Here is a 16,512-nt window from a genome sequence, read left to right on the forward strand (position 1 = left end):
TGTTCAACTCCAGGACTCTCCAAGCCTCTCTCAATGGCCAACATGAAACCCCCATCGTGCAAGTAATCATGTTCCAATCACCACCAAGCAGTGTTGGACAACCAGGCAACCTACCTGTCAAACAGGACCACAGCTCCACACACTCTACAAAAACATTTGGAGCATACACGGAAAGGACAACTAAAAACACCATCTCTAGCCTTCCACTCAAACCTTGGGTGGAAGTCATCTCTAATAACAATGAGGGAATCCTCATTTCACTCTATTACAAGTATTTGCAAACACAGAAAAGCCACACAATGAGAGTCCTTCAACACCATTCTCATCAAGTTCTATTTCCTGCGAGGTTAATAAAGAAGACTACAACACACACATCCTTGTGTCACCTAACACTCCAAGAGATCCAGTTAGCTCTGATTGATGGTTAATACCTGTTGATGCTATCCCATCAACCTGGGTGTCAAGTTGCAAAACAACGCAGTTCAAGACTTCATAAATTGATGGCAAGGAAATGTAGCACGTCGTGACATATTGGAACAACAAAGCAAAGTACGCAGTTTAATGTATCCAATTATTAAAGAGTTTGCTAGTTCCGAGGAAATCATAAATACATTTTTCGCTTTTCAGTCAATACTTTGCTTTACAAAAAATATGACATTTCCAATCAAACAACTTGGAGACACGTGATTTTTTTACAAGGACATCTCTTGGTTTTCACCACTACTTGGGCTTCAACTTGCTGCTTTCTCAATTTGGATTTGATTAGATTGCTTTCTAGCGGTGTATGTTTGTTTTGATCTACTCGGTATTTCAAATGTCTTAACGTATTTTTCAGTAATGTAATCATAATCTTAAGCAATGCAAGCAATTACGTAAATCCGATTAAGGAAGCTAGAATTGTATTGCATTTTATGGGCATGCACATGTAACTCACCTTTTACTGAATGCATGTGACAGTCACCCTTCCGAAGTGCAACTTAACTTTCCAGATTGTGCTGGTTGATTACAAACATTGCATTCTTTGAGGTAAATGTTCATGGGACATCAAACAATTATCAGATCAATAGGGATCAATGCAGTTGAATGTCACAATTTACGCTGATGCTCAAATTGACCGGTGTACTCCACTTGGTATCTTTGGCATCTCAAATGTGCAATTGTTATTGGCACATTACTTGCAATGAGGACATCTTAGACCTCTCATGATTACACATGCACGTGTAAGTTGCCTTTCCCTTAGATAATGTAATGTGGCGCATTTTAAGGCACATCTTATAACTTTCATGAAACAAAGATTCCAAACCCTTAAAGTGAATCATTCTAAATAGTACAAAGATATATCTATCTACATAGGTATCTATGTTTCCTCTTGGTCTATTTGGAGTCTCCAAAATGCTACTGTAATATTGCGTATGCCCTACTATGAAGGCAACTTGAATTATTCATCTTTGATAAGACAATGTCCCAGACCATGGATCACTCTAATTAGAACAAAGATATCTGTCTGCAAACATATCTAAAAGGTGAACCCACACTATCATAAGTTGGCCAAAGACAAAGTTCAAGATCTAACAAATCAGTGGGAATGGGACATAATTTGGGTCGTGAACTATTGGAACAGCAAAGCAAACAATCCTAGATAATATGACAAGGGACCTAGCGAATACACATCACAAACTTTCAAGAAGCTGGAGTTCACATTTAATAATACATTTCACTTTCAAAAACCTTGGTCAAAAGGGAATCTACATCAATGTACCACATGGAAAATTTCTTACTCTCAACCAAAGTAAATTCTAAACAGAATACTGGAGCAGTCACCTCAATACTCTTCACTCTCAACCAAAGTAAATTCTAAACAGATTATTGGGGCAGTCACCTCAATGCCCTTCACTCGTCACATCAAGGCTTTGAGATTCAACCAATGCATGGAGACGTGTAGTTTTAGGACTGGTGTATGGAGACATTTGATTGTCACTCGTTAGCACCACCACTCGTCACATCAAGGCTTTAAGATTCAACTGGTGCATGGAGACGTGTAGTTTTAGGACTGGTGTATGGAGACATTTGATTGTCACTCGTTAGCACCACCACCACTCCAATGCGTTGCCAAGCCTAAAGTTTGTATCTATAGATTAAACTAAGGAACCCCCCATCAAATCCATTGATTAATTCCGATCCCATGACATAGAAATGAACTATTCAAGGATAAAAGCTCAAACAAGATGGAAAACTCGTGTAGGCTGAGCCTGAATTTGCAATAGTCCGAGGGTACTACAGATACATTATTACACCAAAGATTCTCACAAAAATGCCCACGTGTTGCTGTTTTTATGGTATTTTTATGGGTGGGTTTCCACCAGACTTGATGCATCCCAAACTTGTTTGTCCTCTCCGCCTGGAAAACCTCTTTATGTGGTAACTCATCTGTCAAGATGGATCTGAGTCTAGCCTTAGGAATTCGAGGATATCAAGACCTACAGTTTTAGAAGAGGGGCAACCAACCATCATATAGCATTTGCAATATGGACACACCTTAGCTCTAATAGCAATGAGTTAAAATTTTAATACCCCTTCTATCAGCAGCACACAAAAGTCAGCAGAACTACTGATGCCACAGGTCCCAGTACAAACTACAGTCTAACGAGCACAGCTTCGATACTAGTGGTCAAGAAACCAGTCAAGCCACAGGTCATAAATTGGTCAGCTTAACTCTTGTAGTGAGCCAACTGCACTACCTGTGAATTAGTAGATGTGAATTAGTGTACCACCTAAAACAACCCTGTAGATGGAAACAGCGCAACAAGACAGTTGATGACTTGCAAGGTGGTGGTGGTCAAATCCTTTCCACCTTATCCATACACTCAAACATACTGCACTCATACAGATAAATCAACAAAAATGAGTAACATAACACCATAAATTGAATCACTGCAGAAGAAACCAATCAGAAGTAGTATACTTAAGGTTCCAAATTACCTTAACAAGAGGCAGACCTCAGAAATTTCTAATTTCAGGATCATGAAGACGTAAAATTGCTCATTTCAGGATCATAAAGACAATAGCAGACAAAGCTACATGAACAACCAGCATGAATTTGACTGATAGCCAGCTCATAAAACCAGCGATTTCCCACAAATGTATGTAATTCAGAAAAGCATTCACATACCTTACAATGACACACAATCTGAAACAGGCACATTATAAAAGCATGCACTACTCAAATCCAAAACTCCGTAGAGGCTCACCAAACAACAGAGAAGACATTGACCAGAAGAAACAGGTAGCATGTGCTCAATATCCAACCGATCATAAATTTGTAACATTAAAAATGCTTCGCATAGGTTATTTATCAGAAGTGCATAGCTTAACTCAACAACATCCCGCAAATACCTAGCTGCCCCATCACATCTTTCACCAGATGTTTCCAAGGGTAAAACATATGTGCCACAATTACAGTGACTCTGGACAAACAAACCAAATAAGCCAAATAGAATGAGCCACAGTTCAGCATCATCCCTTCAACAGCATCATAGACCATTCCTTGTTTTCAGCAGCCACCTAAAACAAAGCTTGTAGAGCAAGAATTTCAAGCTACACTAAAAACACACTGAATACTCGAAAGCATTCCAAAACAAGGGGCCACTACAAGACAGTTCTGGGAATATTGTCATATCAGTCTCATTTTGGCCCGATATCTTTCAGAGCACAGATCTGCTCCTCGCCCATGGCAGACATGACAGTCACAACAAGGTCTTTTCCATCAGCAAATCCATCCTTAATCTGTCAAACAAGAAAATGGAAAACCTATCAAGACAGATTCTCCTTTCTGCATAACTGCAACTCCAACTACTTTTACAGACATAAGCTTGCCTGAGTAAGAAGCTGCTCATCAGTTGGGAGTCTGAGGTCATCCTTAGTTCCACCATTGTCCATAAGGAGGCTCACCTGCCATTACAAACCAGAATTTTAAAGAGAATAAGCAAGCCTTAACGCCATAAACAGGCCAAGTCAGAACAGGCATGAAAAGAAGCACACTTACAAATCCATCCTCAGAGATGTCAATAAGCTGATAATCAACTCGAGTCACTTCAGGGACCTGCCCAATAATGCGATGACATAAGAAGGCTACCAAATACGCGGATCATTAAGTTCTGCGAGACCCTAATTGATGTAAACTTTGCTTGCAATTTCACAACATACATCACAGTTGTGAGAGGAAGGCACAATATCTTCCAACTTCTTCCCCGTGAAAATGTCTATCCCCACAAAATGGCACTTTGCGTGACCATGCTTCCCTGTCTTTGAGGTAGAGACCTCCACCACCTAATCAGGTGGTTAACGGCACAGCAAATCGAAACTTGTAAGTAGTGAATGGTACAGCGAATTGAACATTGATCCAAGAAGTAACACGTATAAAGTAGCAGTTCAGGATCAGGTAACAGCAAGACCAACATAACTAATGGCTGAAACCTAGAATACAAGATAAGGGCGTTCCAGACGAACAGACAACATGGCGCGGATCACTAAAAGCAACAGTCCGAAGATCCATGCCATCCTTGGTTGTTCAGATAAACAGTGAATCACACCAGAAAAAGCACGGGGCCCTAACCAAGCAGGACAATAAAGCACTGTTTCAAAGGGCAAGCAAAATTACAGACCAAAAACCCTAATCCGACCAAGGGTTACTGATAATAGGAATGACGCGCGAAGAAACGAACCGAAAGGCAGAAAAGAGCTAACCTTGCAAGGACGGTTCTTGATGACGATGTAGCCGTTCTTGCGGATGGTACCGGCCTGCTGGGGGAAGGTTTTGGAGGCACCAGCGTCGGCCTTGTGCTCGAAGGTGTGCTCGGAATCAGACATGGCGGCACACGTGAGGGGAGAGGCCGGAGGACGAGGGGGGAGGGGAGGAGGACCCCGGAGGCACGGAGGGCAAAGGCCAAGCTAATCTGGCAGGGCCGCGCAGAATAGAGGGGGAAAGAAAGGAAGGAAGGAAGAAGGGGAAGGAGAAGAAGAGGAAGGCGTACGAAGGAGAGATCTTCTTCTCTCTCTCTCTCTCTCTCTCTCTCTCTCTCTCTCTCTCTCGTGGCCATGGCCATGGCCATCCCCATCATCATGGCTACAGAGACTCGCCCTCCCCCCATTATCCTGCGCCGTCCGATCCCTTATCGATCCGACGGCTCTCGCTTGCCCAAGCACTTAGGGTTAACTTTCAGCGCGTAGATTCCTCCTTTGGACTGAACGGATATTAGGGGGTTTCACACCCGTTATTATTTATATTATCTTTATTTTGAGATTATTATTACTGGCGTCATTACATCATTATATTCTTATGCTTATTCTTCGTTCCTTTCTTATTCTTACCAATGCCTATGGGTTGTCGGAGTTTTCACATGGAAATTGGAATTGGAATCTCTATTATTCTTCCATGCTTATGTATGTTCTTCCATTCTTTTTATACCCATCATTATTATTATTGCTAATGCTAATATATTCCATGGTAGGTTTTTTTTTCATTTTCTTTTCTACTACATCATAAAGTAGATACATTAATATCTTATGGCAATGGTGATTTTAATCTATTACATTTTCCAACAAAAAAAAGAAGGTTTTCCCGAGTTGCATCGACATGATGTTCTAGATATCTTTCGAAAGCTTTTTCGTTTCTCTTCCCCTCCAAAGGGACAGTGCACATGAGGCATGAGGCCTATTAGTCGAGGGCTACGTGTTAACCTCTTCATCCATGGGAGTGAGCACACCCACATGTAAATCACCTAGTGATGACCAACAAATTTCAAAAGCAATCCACAATGGACCTAGCTTGATCCTTTGAAAAATCTATGCGCCCTTTCGTAAATCAAGATGCTTTGCTTTGATCCTTGTGATAAGAACTTTCAAGCTTTTAGGTTGTATGGCCCTAGAAAAGAGAGAACCTTTTTTATAATCGCACATGAGGGGAAAAAAGAGGGAGAATCTCCTACACATTATTAGCTTGCAATAATGCATCACGTATGTTGTACTATCTAAATTAGTGTAATTTTTGCTAAATTGGTGCAACTATCTAAATTAGTGTAACTTTTGCTAAATTGGTGTTATGTATATCTTCTAGGGAAAATACACATAGGTGTTGTACACATGATGTTTTAAGCCATACACTATCTACTCTTATTGTCATGTTGGTTTCAATAACTTTTCATCACAACAACCCTCATTGTGTCAAGATGTCTAGCTAGTGTTTCATCACATAAACAATCCCCTACATTCTCAACCTTAGTCTAAGAAGGACATCTCATTGGCAAGAACAAATATAGGGATTTTTCTTGGCTTGTGCTAAAACTCACTCGATGCACAAAGTGATGCCAACAAAAACACTAATTTATGATAGACTTGAAGAACAACTTCAATGTGGTGTGCAAAATGAGCATGCCTCAAAGGGTGAATTGTCCCATGAAGATAATGGTTGCCCCTTGGCTTGATGATTTGACTAAGAATGTGGGTACAAAGTGGGATGCAAACAAAAGACCTTATCTTTTCCCATAGGACATTGTGGCATTGTTGACTTTATGGTGCAACCTTAGCCATCATGTTCAATGTATGACCACCCCACAAAACTTTTTATCGTAGAAATGTTGTAGGCATTTAGTATTTTCTTTTGAGTAAAACTATGTTAACTTTAAGGGTGGGAATTAAATAAACATATTTAACTTTTAATTTTGTCTTTTAAGCCCATGATGAGGCCTTTCATATGCTTCAATTTTTTTTCCTTTATCTCTCCAATCCATCTCTTTTACATGCTTGGATTCACTAGATAATGCCTATCAACTAACTTAAGTTTTAAATATGGGAGCTCATGGATCATGTCTATTATTTATGTGAATCCTTTAAATAAAAATTGCTAACATATATTGAATGTGTTAAATGATTAAATGTTGTCTAAATATGTCTAACAAAGATTGAATGTGTTAAATGATCAACAATTGTCTAAATATCATACAAATTGGTGAAGCATATTCTAAAATGCATGCAAGGGAAAGATTATTGTTGAACTAATTGCCCACTAACAAGGTAAAGAATGTTAGTGCAAGAACTCAAGCAAAGCCCAAAATACTATGAGATGCCACATTGGAAATACATGATACCATGCTTCATAGTGAGAACATTATCTCCTTTTAAAGGATGTCATGTTAGGCACCTACATTATACGCTACTAGGTGGTGAGAACGTGATTTGTTTCTAAGATACATCATGTTTTTCTTTTGAATGAGAGGCTCACGTACCTGAATGGTTAAGCTTTAAGATCTAATTAAGAAGGAACATCCAAATTAGCTTGTTATAGCTAGGCTAGGTGTTGCTAGGTAGCTTACTTAGGAGCCAAGGTAGGTAGTACCTAGATTAGAGTCTCATTCCACTAAGTAGCTAGGAGCCAAGTTGGTAGACACTTGATAAATAATAGATAGGTCAATTAGTCACTAGTTACATTTAGGGTGTAGGTAGGTTAATTGTCTAGGAGCCAAGCTAGTTTGTAGCCAGGTTAGGTAGGTGGAAGCTTAGTTAATTAGTTAGTTAGTGGCTATATTAACTAGTTAACTAGTTTAGTCATTAACTAACTACGTTAATTGCTAGGTTATTTGCTAACTAAGTACATCTTTAGCTAATTAACTAGTAGTAGGTAGATAGCCAACTACTTAGTAGAGATAACTAAGTTTGTTAGTAGTTGTTGGGGTTAAAGGCACCTATGCCTAACCGCTAGTGTATTCATTACATTGGCAGTTGTTGCACACCTATTCACTATAAGTGGCGGGCACTAATCATTATTGCTTCATTCTTTATTCTTTCAATGACATTTGAATAAGGGAAGACCAGTCATACATTGTGACTACTGGAGTTTGCACATACGATGTCTCTCTCTCTCTCTTACTTTCTTGCTCCATCCGCCATAGCTCTTACTTTACATTTGCTTCCACTTGTGTGCTTCCACTTGAGCTCTACCTTTCAATAGCTAAGCTAGTACCTAATATTATCAACATTGTACAAAGGACCAAAGTATTATTTAGTCTTTAAATAGATTTTTTTGCAAACATTGCTATGAATGATAGCAAGTGTCCTTCTTTCAAGATACACAGGTGATGAATCCTCAATTGAAGTATCGTTATTAATCTTGACATCCTCACAAATATGCTATGGGATGTAAGAACAAATGACAAATTTAGTTTAGGAACATTTATTGGAAATACAAAAATAATAAATTCACATATAAAATGAAAGTAAGTAAATACCTAGTTGGATATCCATGCTCAACTGATGTAGCATAACCGAACAAGATAGGTCATGACACTCCCATTATTAACACCGAGGAGGAATCCTCTTTGACTGCAATCAGTACACTACATGCTCAAAGACAAGGGTTGCCATGTAGTAACACTACATGTAATACTCATTAATAATCTCAAGAAAACGGCCTTCAAAACTATGAACAAATGGAAGATACTCAAGGCATTTGACCACATGCACAAAAGATCTATGCATTTTAGGATCTTGTGCTAAAGGTAGAAATTTGACCTGCAATCTCAACTATGTTATTCGAAGGATTCAAGTTTCAAAGTAGAATTATAGGTGCTATGATTTTTAATAACAACAAATGTGGAGGGAAGCCACCTCTGAGGTCAAGGGAACTCAAATATTCTACATTATAAATAAATGCATTGTTATCTATATCAACTATACTATTAGCGCTATAATATTGCATTGCATCCCTTTGCATCAAACACAACACTTCTAAGTTCAACTATTCTACCTTAGTATTCCTTGGTGCAAGTGCTACTCTTTTTGCAAAGTATCTTACATGATCACACACATCGGTAAAATCACAATATGCATAGGCAATGAGGTCTCCAATTGATCCTCCTTATATAACCATGATTCCAGGCAATGGAAGTCTAATATTAACATCTATCAAGCCAACACCATCTCCAATATTTCAAAGTTATGCATCAAACTCTCCACCCATAGTGTCATCTTTAAGACACGCTTGCACATTTTGCATCAAAATTTTAACATGTTCCTGTAAATTAGAGCAACAAAGGGACCACAATATCCTCATGTCCTTATTTTACCACAATAGGCAAGCTTTATCTAAAATCACCCCAAGCAACATGGTCTTACCACTAAAAGGTTGATCAAGACATTATATCCTTCAAACTCTTATCAAGGGCTTCAAAAGCATTAGAATGCACCATTGGAGCTTCATCCCACAAAATTAGGTAAGTCTCTCTTAATAATCATGCAATATCACTTTGCATTGGTATGCAAGTAGAGTGGCCCTCCAATTGCAATGCATTTTAAATCTTGAGTGCATTGTTCAACTAGTTGGCAATAACAATCCAACAATACTAGATGATGCAATTGCCAAAGCCAAGTGACCTTGTGCACATAGTGTTACCAAGATACATTTGTAAAGAAATGTGTTACTTGACACCCCATGACCATCCCCAAAAAACGAATGGCTCTTAGTAGTACAAACAACATCAAATATAGCATGAAGTGCAACATTTTGTCCTTCATTGAGTTGTGTTCTCATCAACTCAAAAGTCCATGCTTCCTCATACTAGTCATAGTCAAACTCTCTAAAATCAAAGGGTTACTTTATAGTAATCCACCATGTGATTGGATTTTTGGCAAACCATGGTAATCAAAAAGACTTCACCCATGTTGTTGCAAATGATAACTTGCACAATAGAAACTTCAAAATTTTCCACAACATTCGCATAGAACCTAGTTAATAGAACACCAATATTGTCACAAAGAAATTCCTTCATTGCACACCTAGCTACAAGTGTGCTGCCTCCTCCACACATTGTAACCACTCTTCATTGCTCTCCAACATGCCCATGGCTACAACCTCCTTAAGTGTGAAGCACAACACACAAAAGCTATTTGCAAGTTCTCAAAAGATGTACTTGCCCTACAAACCATCAAGAGCATCTAATCTTTAGGCTTTCCTTTGTAAGTGCACACTCCAGCACTCCAACTCTTCAGGCTCATTGACACTTTGGGCTACATGTAGGGACTGATCAATCCATCATCATTGAATCAACATTCTTCTTCAATCAATATAGTATTCTTCTTTCATCTTTTGCTTCCTCTCTCTCTCTCTCTCTCTCTCTCTTTGTGCTTCTCTTTATGTTATTGTTTCTCCATTGCACACTCTCACATAAACTTCTTTGGATATGCCTTTGTAGACTTTCCATAGCTCATACATGGACTATGTGAATTAAATGGCCCACATAGTCCATGTATATCTAACCATAATTTCATACAATGCAAATAACTTATATTTGTTTAGCAACTCAATACAAACCAATCAATCATAGTGCTCTATTGCCGAAGGCTTAATTGACTATTCTGGAATCAATAGAGTATGTGAGTGAGGCAATCCCCTCTTTTGAAACTATAAATCACTATTATATCTAATAAACACCAAAAAGATTTTTTAAATAGAGTATGTCTGTCAAATCCACATGGTTTGCATGGAAAACTCTAACAAGAAAGTTGGGCCAATCATTGTTGATAGTTTGGCAAGAGCACTTGTTGAATCTTTGGCTAATTGGAATTGCATGTAAAAGTTATGAAAATATCCATCTTTCCCTTTGTACACACAATTCCCATAACATCTTAATACAACCGTGAAACATGAAAGTAGAATAATTCCTAGGGCCCTTAATGACCTATTGTACTCATGCAACTTGTGGTTACTCTTGGGGCTCTTCTAAACTTGTCCTCATTGGTCTTAGATATCCTTATCATGGGTTGAGCTTTTAGATTCTTGCTTTAATCTTGTCTTGATGTGTTTGTCCCTTTTGTAGTTCTTCAATGGATTGTTTGTGCCATCATTTCTTAGTTACTTGGTTGAAGTTGCAGTACATAACTCAAAGGCCCTAGCCATGCATTCGTGCTTAACTTTGTTTCCTTGTAGTTTGATTGTCTCATGGCCCCATAGTCTCCTAGTGAAATTCTTAAGTGACGTGCCAAAGAGTTCTGCATCATTTTATTTTAGGGCAAGCCACTTATCAACTTGTGTTGGAGTGAATTCTCTTGGATTCATCTGTGTTGAGGTAGGATGCAAATTGAGATACAAGTCATTAATTATTTGGAGGCCCTTATTAGTCTTGAGAGTGCCTCATCCTTGAGCCTTGAATTTGTACTTTCTAGAATCATCGTCTTCCAAGGCTCACCTCTCTAGTCCCGTTTAACTAGATTTCCTTCTTGAGTTTAGTGCCATGTACCAGAGTATTTGGCTTTTCTAGCCAAATTTATTTTGCCCAAAAAATTGGTCGTCTTAGATTCTTGCCCCCAATGATATACAGCCTTAAGGTTTCCTAACCTTATTAAACTTTGCAAGTTTGTACATGTTCATGCCCAAAGGCTTTAGATGCTCTCTTCATTGTGCTAGGTTCTCTTGCTTAGTGCTTGGATTAGATTGGACAAGTAAGCATATTGCTCTATGTTGTTTTCCAAGGTCAAACTAGTGGCACATTTAGGCAAGTCTCTCATAAGTCTTCCAATGAAGTGAGCAAACTCGCTCAATTTTAGCATAAGGAGATAAGATGCAAATGTTCAAGTGGTTTGATCCCTTATCAATGCTAGATGGCTCTTAGCTCACTTCCTTGGCCTTGGTGCACTATTGGCTATGTCCTCAAACAATGTAAGAATTTGGCATTGCACTCTTGACAATCTAAATTGGATCATCTTTCATAGATGCAAATCATTGGCGCCTAAAGGTCTAAAATGTGATCCTAGAAAACCTTGGTGCATTTTGCAATGGGATTGCTACCCTACTTATGGTGTAGAGAGCTCTAAGATGCATAGCAAGGTGGGGTACTAACGACTTGATTTTAATGTGCCATGATGCAATGGGATGGAAATATGCTAGGGCTTGATCTAGCTATGTGCCTCTTAGAGTAACGACTCTAAGTTAAGTGTGGCTATATGGGTATTACCTTAGCTTTTTCCAAAGATCTATCTATGGAGGCGTGTGAAGATAGAAGTGCCCCTAGGACCCTAAGTGTACAAACTATAAATGATCTTAGGGGTGCTTGAGATGTGATCTAGGCCAGCTTGACAAGAGATGCAATAACTAAGCTCAAACTTTTTGGCTCTTCCAAATGCCTATGGGGTGTCCTAGGCCACTTGCATATGTAGACAACATTGCAAGCGTGCTTCTAATATTGAATCCCAAGGTGGTGGGGGTGTGCATGGTCAAAAGGTTAGGTAGAAGGGTCATAAGGAGGTGTATGCGGGAGAAATCCTTGACTTGGTTCTTTCTAAGGTGGTACCTTCAATGAGAGTGCGAGTGCATTACCTTGAATGTTCATGGATTTATGCCATCCTAAATTGACTTAAGGGTTCTCAACCCAAAGCTAATGTACATATGAGGATGCGAGTGGGATGTGCTTGGAACAAAGAATGGTTTAGCATGGGCAAAGGCTTAGCCTATGTAGCTAATGAGCTAAGGTTGATATGGGTGCTATGATATGGAAGCATTAGTTCCTACATGCGATTGTCACAAGTGGTTGTGTGCATGTGCACTAAGTGCACCATTAGTTTTTGTGTCATGTGTGCGTATTTTGACTTAGGAGGTAAGGGCCTAGCATATAGGCATGCCTCTTGTGAGAAAGACTGCGCAATGTATGATTGCTTGCCACATATAGGAGTTATGGATGCTAAGACATGGGTCAAAGTGAAGGCTACTATCAATACATTGGATTCATTCATTTCTTGCCAAAAGGCCCAATATTCTTTGTTTTTTCAATATGTGTAGGCTCCAACCTGTCAGTTGGGCACATCTCATGTCAAGCTACGATCCATTATTTTCTTCTATGTAAGAAAGACAATTCAATATGGAGAATCTAATTGGTACTAGTCATTGTGATTTGATAGGCTTCATGGGTTGGGGTTCACTACTAATAGTGTTGGTGAGGCAACACATGGGGGAAGGTGGTAGAGAAGACAAAGACTTTGATAGGGGTATTTTGAGGCTTTGACTAGAGTATTAAGTTTGACTTTGAGTGGAGTAATGGTGCACAGATCGGATGCTGTATGCTCGCGTAGTGAGCGCCGAAAGATCCCCAAGAACAAAAGAACTCTACTTTTTGCACAAAACTCAAGGTAGAAAGCATGCACGACATGAACAAGAGACCAATTGGGTTCCACAAAGCATGTATTTTATGTATTAATCATCTTCAAGCTCAAATAATAGCCCAAATTACAAAATAGCACGCTTTTGGCTTTTCAGTTTGCTTTAGCACAAAATAGAAATAAAGCTAATGGGCGGGCACCCAAAGAGTCAGGCATACCCAAATGTCCAAATACAAATATCATAATCGTGCACCCATGCGCATACAAAATAATAAATAAATATCCAACGCCTTAATAAATAGGCGCGACAAAATATAGGCGCTATGCCTAAGGTATGCACCCATCAAAATATAAGTGATAACTTGAATACACGCTATCCTCCAATGCTTTCCTCCGCCACACTGCTGCTGTCTCTACACATCAACTGAAGCATTCACAATCGTTAGTAAAATAATACAATTAAACCGACAAAAGTGAATACCTAGTAGTCTTCAAGTACATAAATAAATCAACTAGTTAGAAATCAATCCTAACCTTAATTTATCATGAGTGTGCACTCTAAACTCATAAATGTTTATCAATTTAATATGTATTTTGCGGAATCACCTGCTATGGAATCACCCATGTACACACTAAATTAATGAAACGCCCGAAAAGGATAGACGTCCCCATTAACTTCTCGCACAAAGAATCCACTTTGTGTATGAGTCCGTTCAACAAAGTTTACAGAATCCACCATAAAACTTCACGGAATCCACCGTGAAATATGCCTCCTAGCATCATACCCCGGGGGTGGGATAGCAATTGTCCTCAATTGCTATTAGCTCAATGTGGAGCTAACAGAGTGGGAAAAGCATTTAAGTCTCTAGCGTGCATCCATTGGGCCTCTTCAACAGGATGATTTTTAAACTTGGCCAAATATCTAGAATATCTACGGCCAGTTCTAGTGGTCATAAAGTCAGTATCTATGATAGCTTCAGGCTTAAGGATTTCAGTCTCTTCATCTAGCAAAGGTGGGTTTTCATAAACAGGGTGTACAAGTAATTGGCCTCTAAAGGGTCGTAATAAACTAATGTGAAAGGTGTTGTGAATTTTCCAGTGTGGTGGTAGTTCTAACTTAAATGTATTGTCATTGATTTTATGAATGATCTTAAATGGTCCATAGAATCTAGGTGCTAATTTCACAACGGGGTGTTTTCTACACTTTGTAATCTACGTTTTTCTATTCTTAACCAAACATAGTCATCAACTTTGAAATTCATGGCCTGCCTCTTCTTATTGGCTTGTTTTGTATATGATTGCTGGGCTTTGGCAATCATGTCTTTAACCTCATAAAAAATAGTAGCGTGCATGTTAGCAATATCATCAGCACTCTGAATTCTATTTGATAAAGATGTAACAGGTGTAGACAATCTATAACCATAAATCACTTCAAACGGTGCTTTCTTTGTAGCTATGTGTGGTGTATTGTTATATGCAAACTGTAGTAAATGCAAATGTGTATCCCATGTCTGTGGTTTAGAAATAGTGTAAGCACGTAAAAGATCTAATATAGTACTGTTAGTGGCTTCTATTTGTCCATTAGTTTCAGGATGAAATGTAGATGAGAAATCAATATTTGTGCCTATGTTAGCAAACAAAGCAATCCAAAAGTTATTACAAAATCTAGAATCACGGTCAGAAATAATAACTTTTGGTAATCCATGATTAGTGAAAACAGTTTTCAAAAACAATTGTGTTGCCTGAGATGCTGTTAAAGTTTTCTTACATGGAATGAAATATGCTTGTTTACTAAACTTGTCTACAACAGTCCAAATCATATCGTGGTTAGCTTTAGTATTAGGTAAACCAATAATAAAGTCCATAGAAATCTATTCCCATGGTCTTGATGGAATAGATAAAGACATAAGTAAACCATACTATTTACCATGATGTCTCTTAACTCTTTGACAAACCAAACATTCAGAAACAAAGTTAGATACATCAGTGTCCATATGTGGACAATAAAAATCTTCAGTCAATGTACGTAAAGTAGATATGATACCCCTATGACCTTGATATGGAGGACAATGAATCTCATTCAAAACAAAAGATCTAAATGGAACTGTAACACATAATGTCTTTTCATAAAACATGAATCCATCATTGTAAGATAGTGAATCAATGGGAATCCAATTATTTTGAACTAATTTATTCCAATCAGCATGAAAAGTAATGTCTTGATTATAAGTATCTTTCATAGGAGTTAGAGAATCAAATGATATAACAGAGATATTATGAATGGTCGGTCTTCTATTCAAAGCATCGGCTACTGCATTTTCTTTACCTGGTTGATATTGGATAAGGGGATGAAAACTCTGAATAAAGGCTGCCCATTTGATATGTCAATCAGATATTTGGGGTTGACTAAGGAGATGTCTAATGCTTTGTTGGTCAGTCTTAATCATAAACTCAGAACCCATTAAGTAATGTTTTCATTGTTTTAAAGCTTGTACAACAGCTAACAATTTCTTTATCATATGTGGAATATTTAAGTTCGGATGGTTTCAGTTTATAGCTAGAATAGGCTATGGGATGATTATCTTGCATAAGTACGGCTCCTATTCTAGATCCGCTAGCATCAGTAACTACTAAAAAGAATGGTCTATTGAAATCATGTAGTTGTAATACAAGAGCATGGGTTAATGCATGTTTCAATAAATCAAAAGATTTTTATTGATTATATCAGACCAATGATAAACAATACCTTTCTTTAAAAGTTTAGTCAAAGGCAAAGCAAGTAATGAAAAAATTCGCACAAACTTCCTGTAAAAACTAGCACAACCTAGAAAAGAACGTAACTCATGCACATTTTTAGGTATAGGCTAGTTCAATATTGCTTCTATCTTCTTAGGGTCAACCTTAATACCTTCTGATGACACAATATGACCTAAATATTCCATTTTTGCTTGAAAGAACTCACTCTTTTCTGGATTAGCATACAATTGATTATCTTTCAACAACTTGAAAACTAAAGACAGATGTTCATAATGTTCTTTATCATTTTTACTGAATACCAAGATATCATCAAAGAATACTATAACACAATGCTGATATTTCAAAAATACGTGATTCATCATTCTACTAAATGTAGCAAGTGCATTAGTCAATCCAAAAGGCATCACTAGAAATTCATAATGACCAAATTGTGTTCTAAATGCAGCCTTAAATATATCATATTTATCTAATCTCACCTGATGATAACCAGATTTAAGATCTATTTTACTAAATATGCAGAACCTTGTAGTTTATCCATAAGATCATCTATCCTAGGAATTGGATATCTATTCTTTACAGTAATCTTATTTAGGGCACGATAATCTATGCACATGCGAT

At 38.1% G+C, this 16,512-nt stretch overlaps 1 protein-coding gene across 2 annotated transcripts; it reads right to left on the minus strand.

Moving 5' to 3' along the window:
- Window positions 1-3,291: 3,291 nt before the first annotated feature.
- Window positions 3,292-5,015, minus strand: LOC148033958 (eukaryotic translation initiation factor 5A-2). Of its 2 annotated transcripts, XM_087681939.1 has the most exons (5): window positions 4,744-5,011; window positions 4,204-4,326; window positions 4,043-4,099; window positions 3,874-3,948; window positions 3,292-3,783 (listed from the first exon to the last, which is right to left on the minus strand). In XM_087681939.1, exons 1-5 carry the CDS (start codon window positions 4,864-4,866, stop codon window positions 3,682-3,684), a joined length of 480 nt encoding a protein of 159 aa, XP_087538065.1. In that variant the 5' UTR covers window positions 4,867-5,011; the 3' UTR covers window positions 3,292-3,681. The 2 variants fall into 2 exon arrangements, with proteins under 2 accessions (XP_087538065.1, XP_087538066.1); XM_087681940.1 differs by lacking the exon at window positions 4,204-4,326 and having other exon boundaries at window positions 4,744-5,015.
- Between the last annotated feature and the right edge of the window lie 11,497 nt (window positions 5,016-16,512).

The sequence above is a fragment of the Lygodium microphyllum genome, chromosome 7 (assembly GCF_053477565.2).
Source record: "Lygodium microphyllum isolate KBCC chromosome 7, Lygodium_microphyllum_v1.1.10, whole genome shotgun sequence".
NCBI classification, from domain to species: domain Eukaryota; kingdom Viridiplantae; phylum Streptophyta; class Polypodiopsida; order Schizaeales; family Lygodiaceae; genus Lygodium; species Lygodium microphyllum.

Coding starts and splice junctions, on each gene's coding strand:
- LOC148033958 (XM_087681939.1), bottom strand. CDS start 4,866: ATGTCTGATTCCGAGCACACCTTCGAGCACAAGGCCGACGCTGGTGCC. Junction 4,100..4,203: donor CTTCCTCTCACAACTGTGAT/GTATGTTGTGAA, acceptor ATTATTGGGCAG/GTCCCTGAAGTGACTCGAGT. Junction 3,949..4,042: donor ACATCTCTGAGGATGGATTT/GTAAGTGTGCTT, acceptor TTGTAATGGCAG/GTGAGCCTCCTTATGGACAA.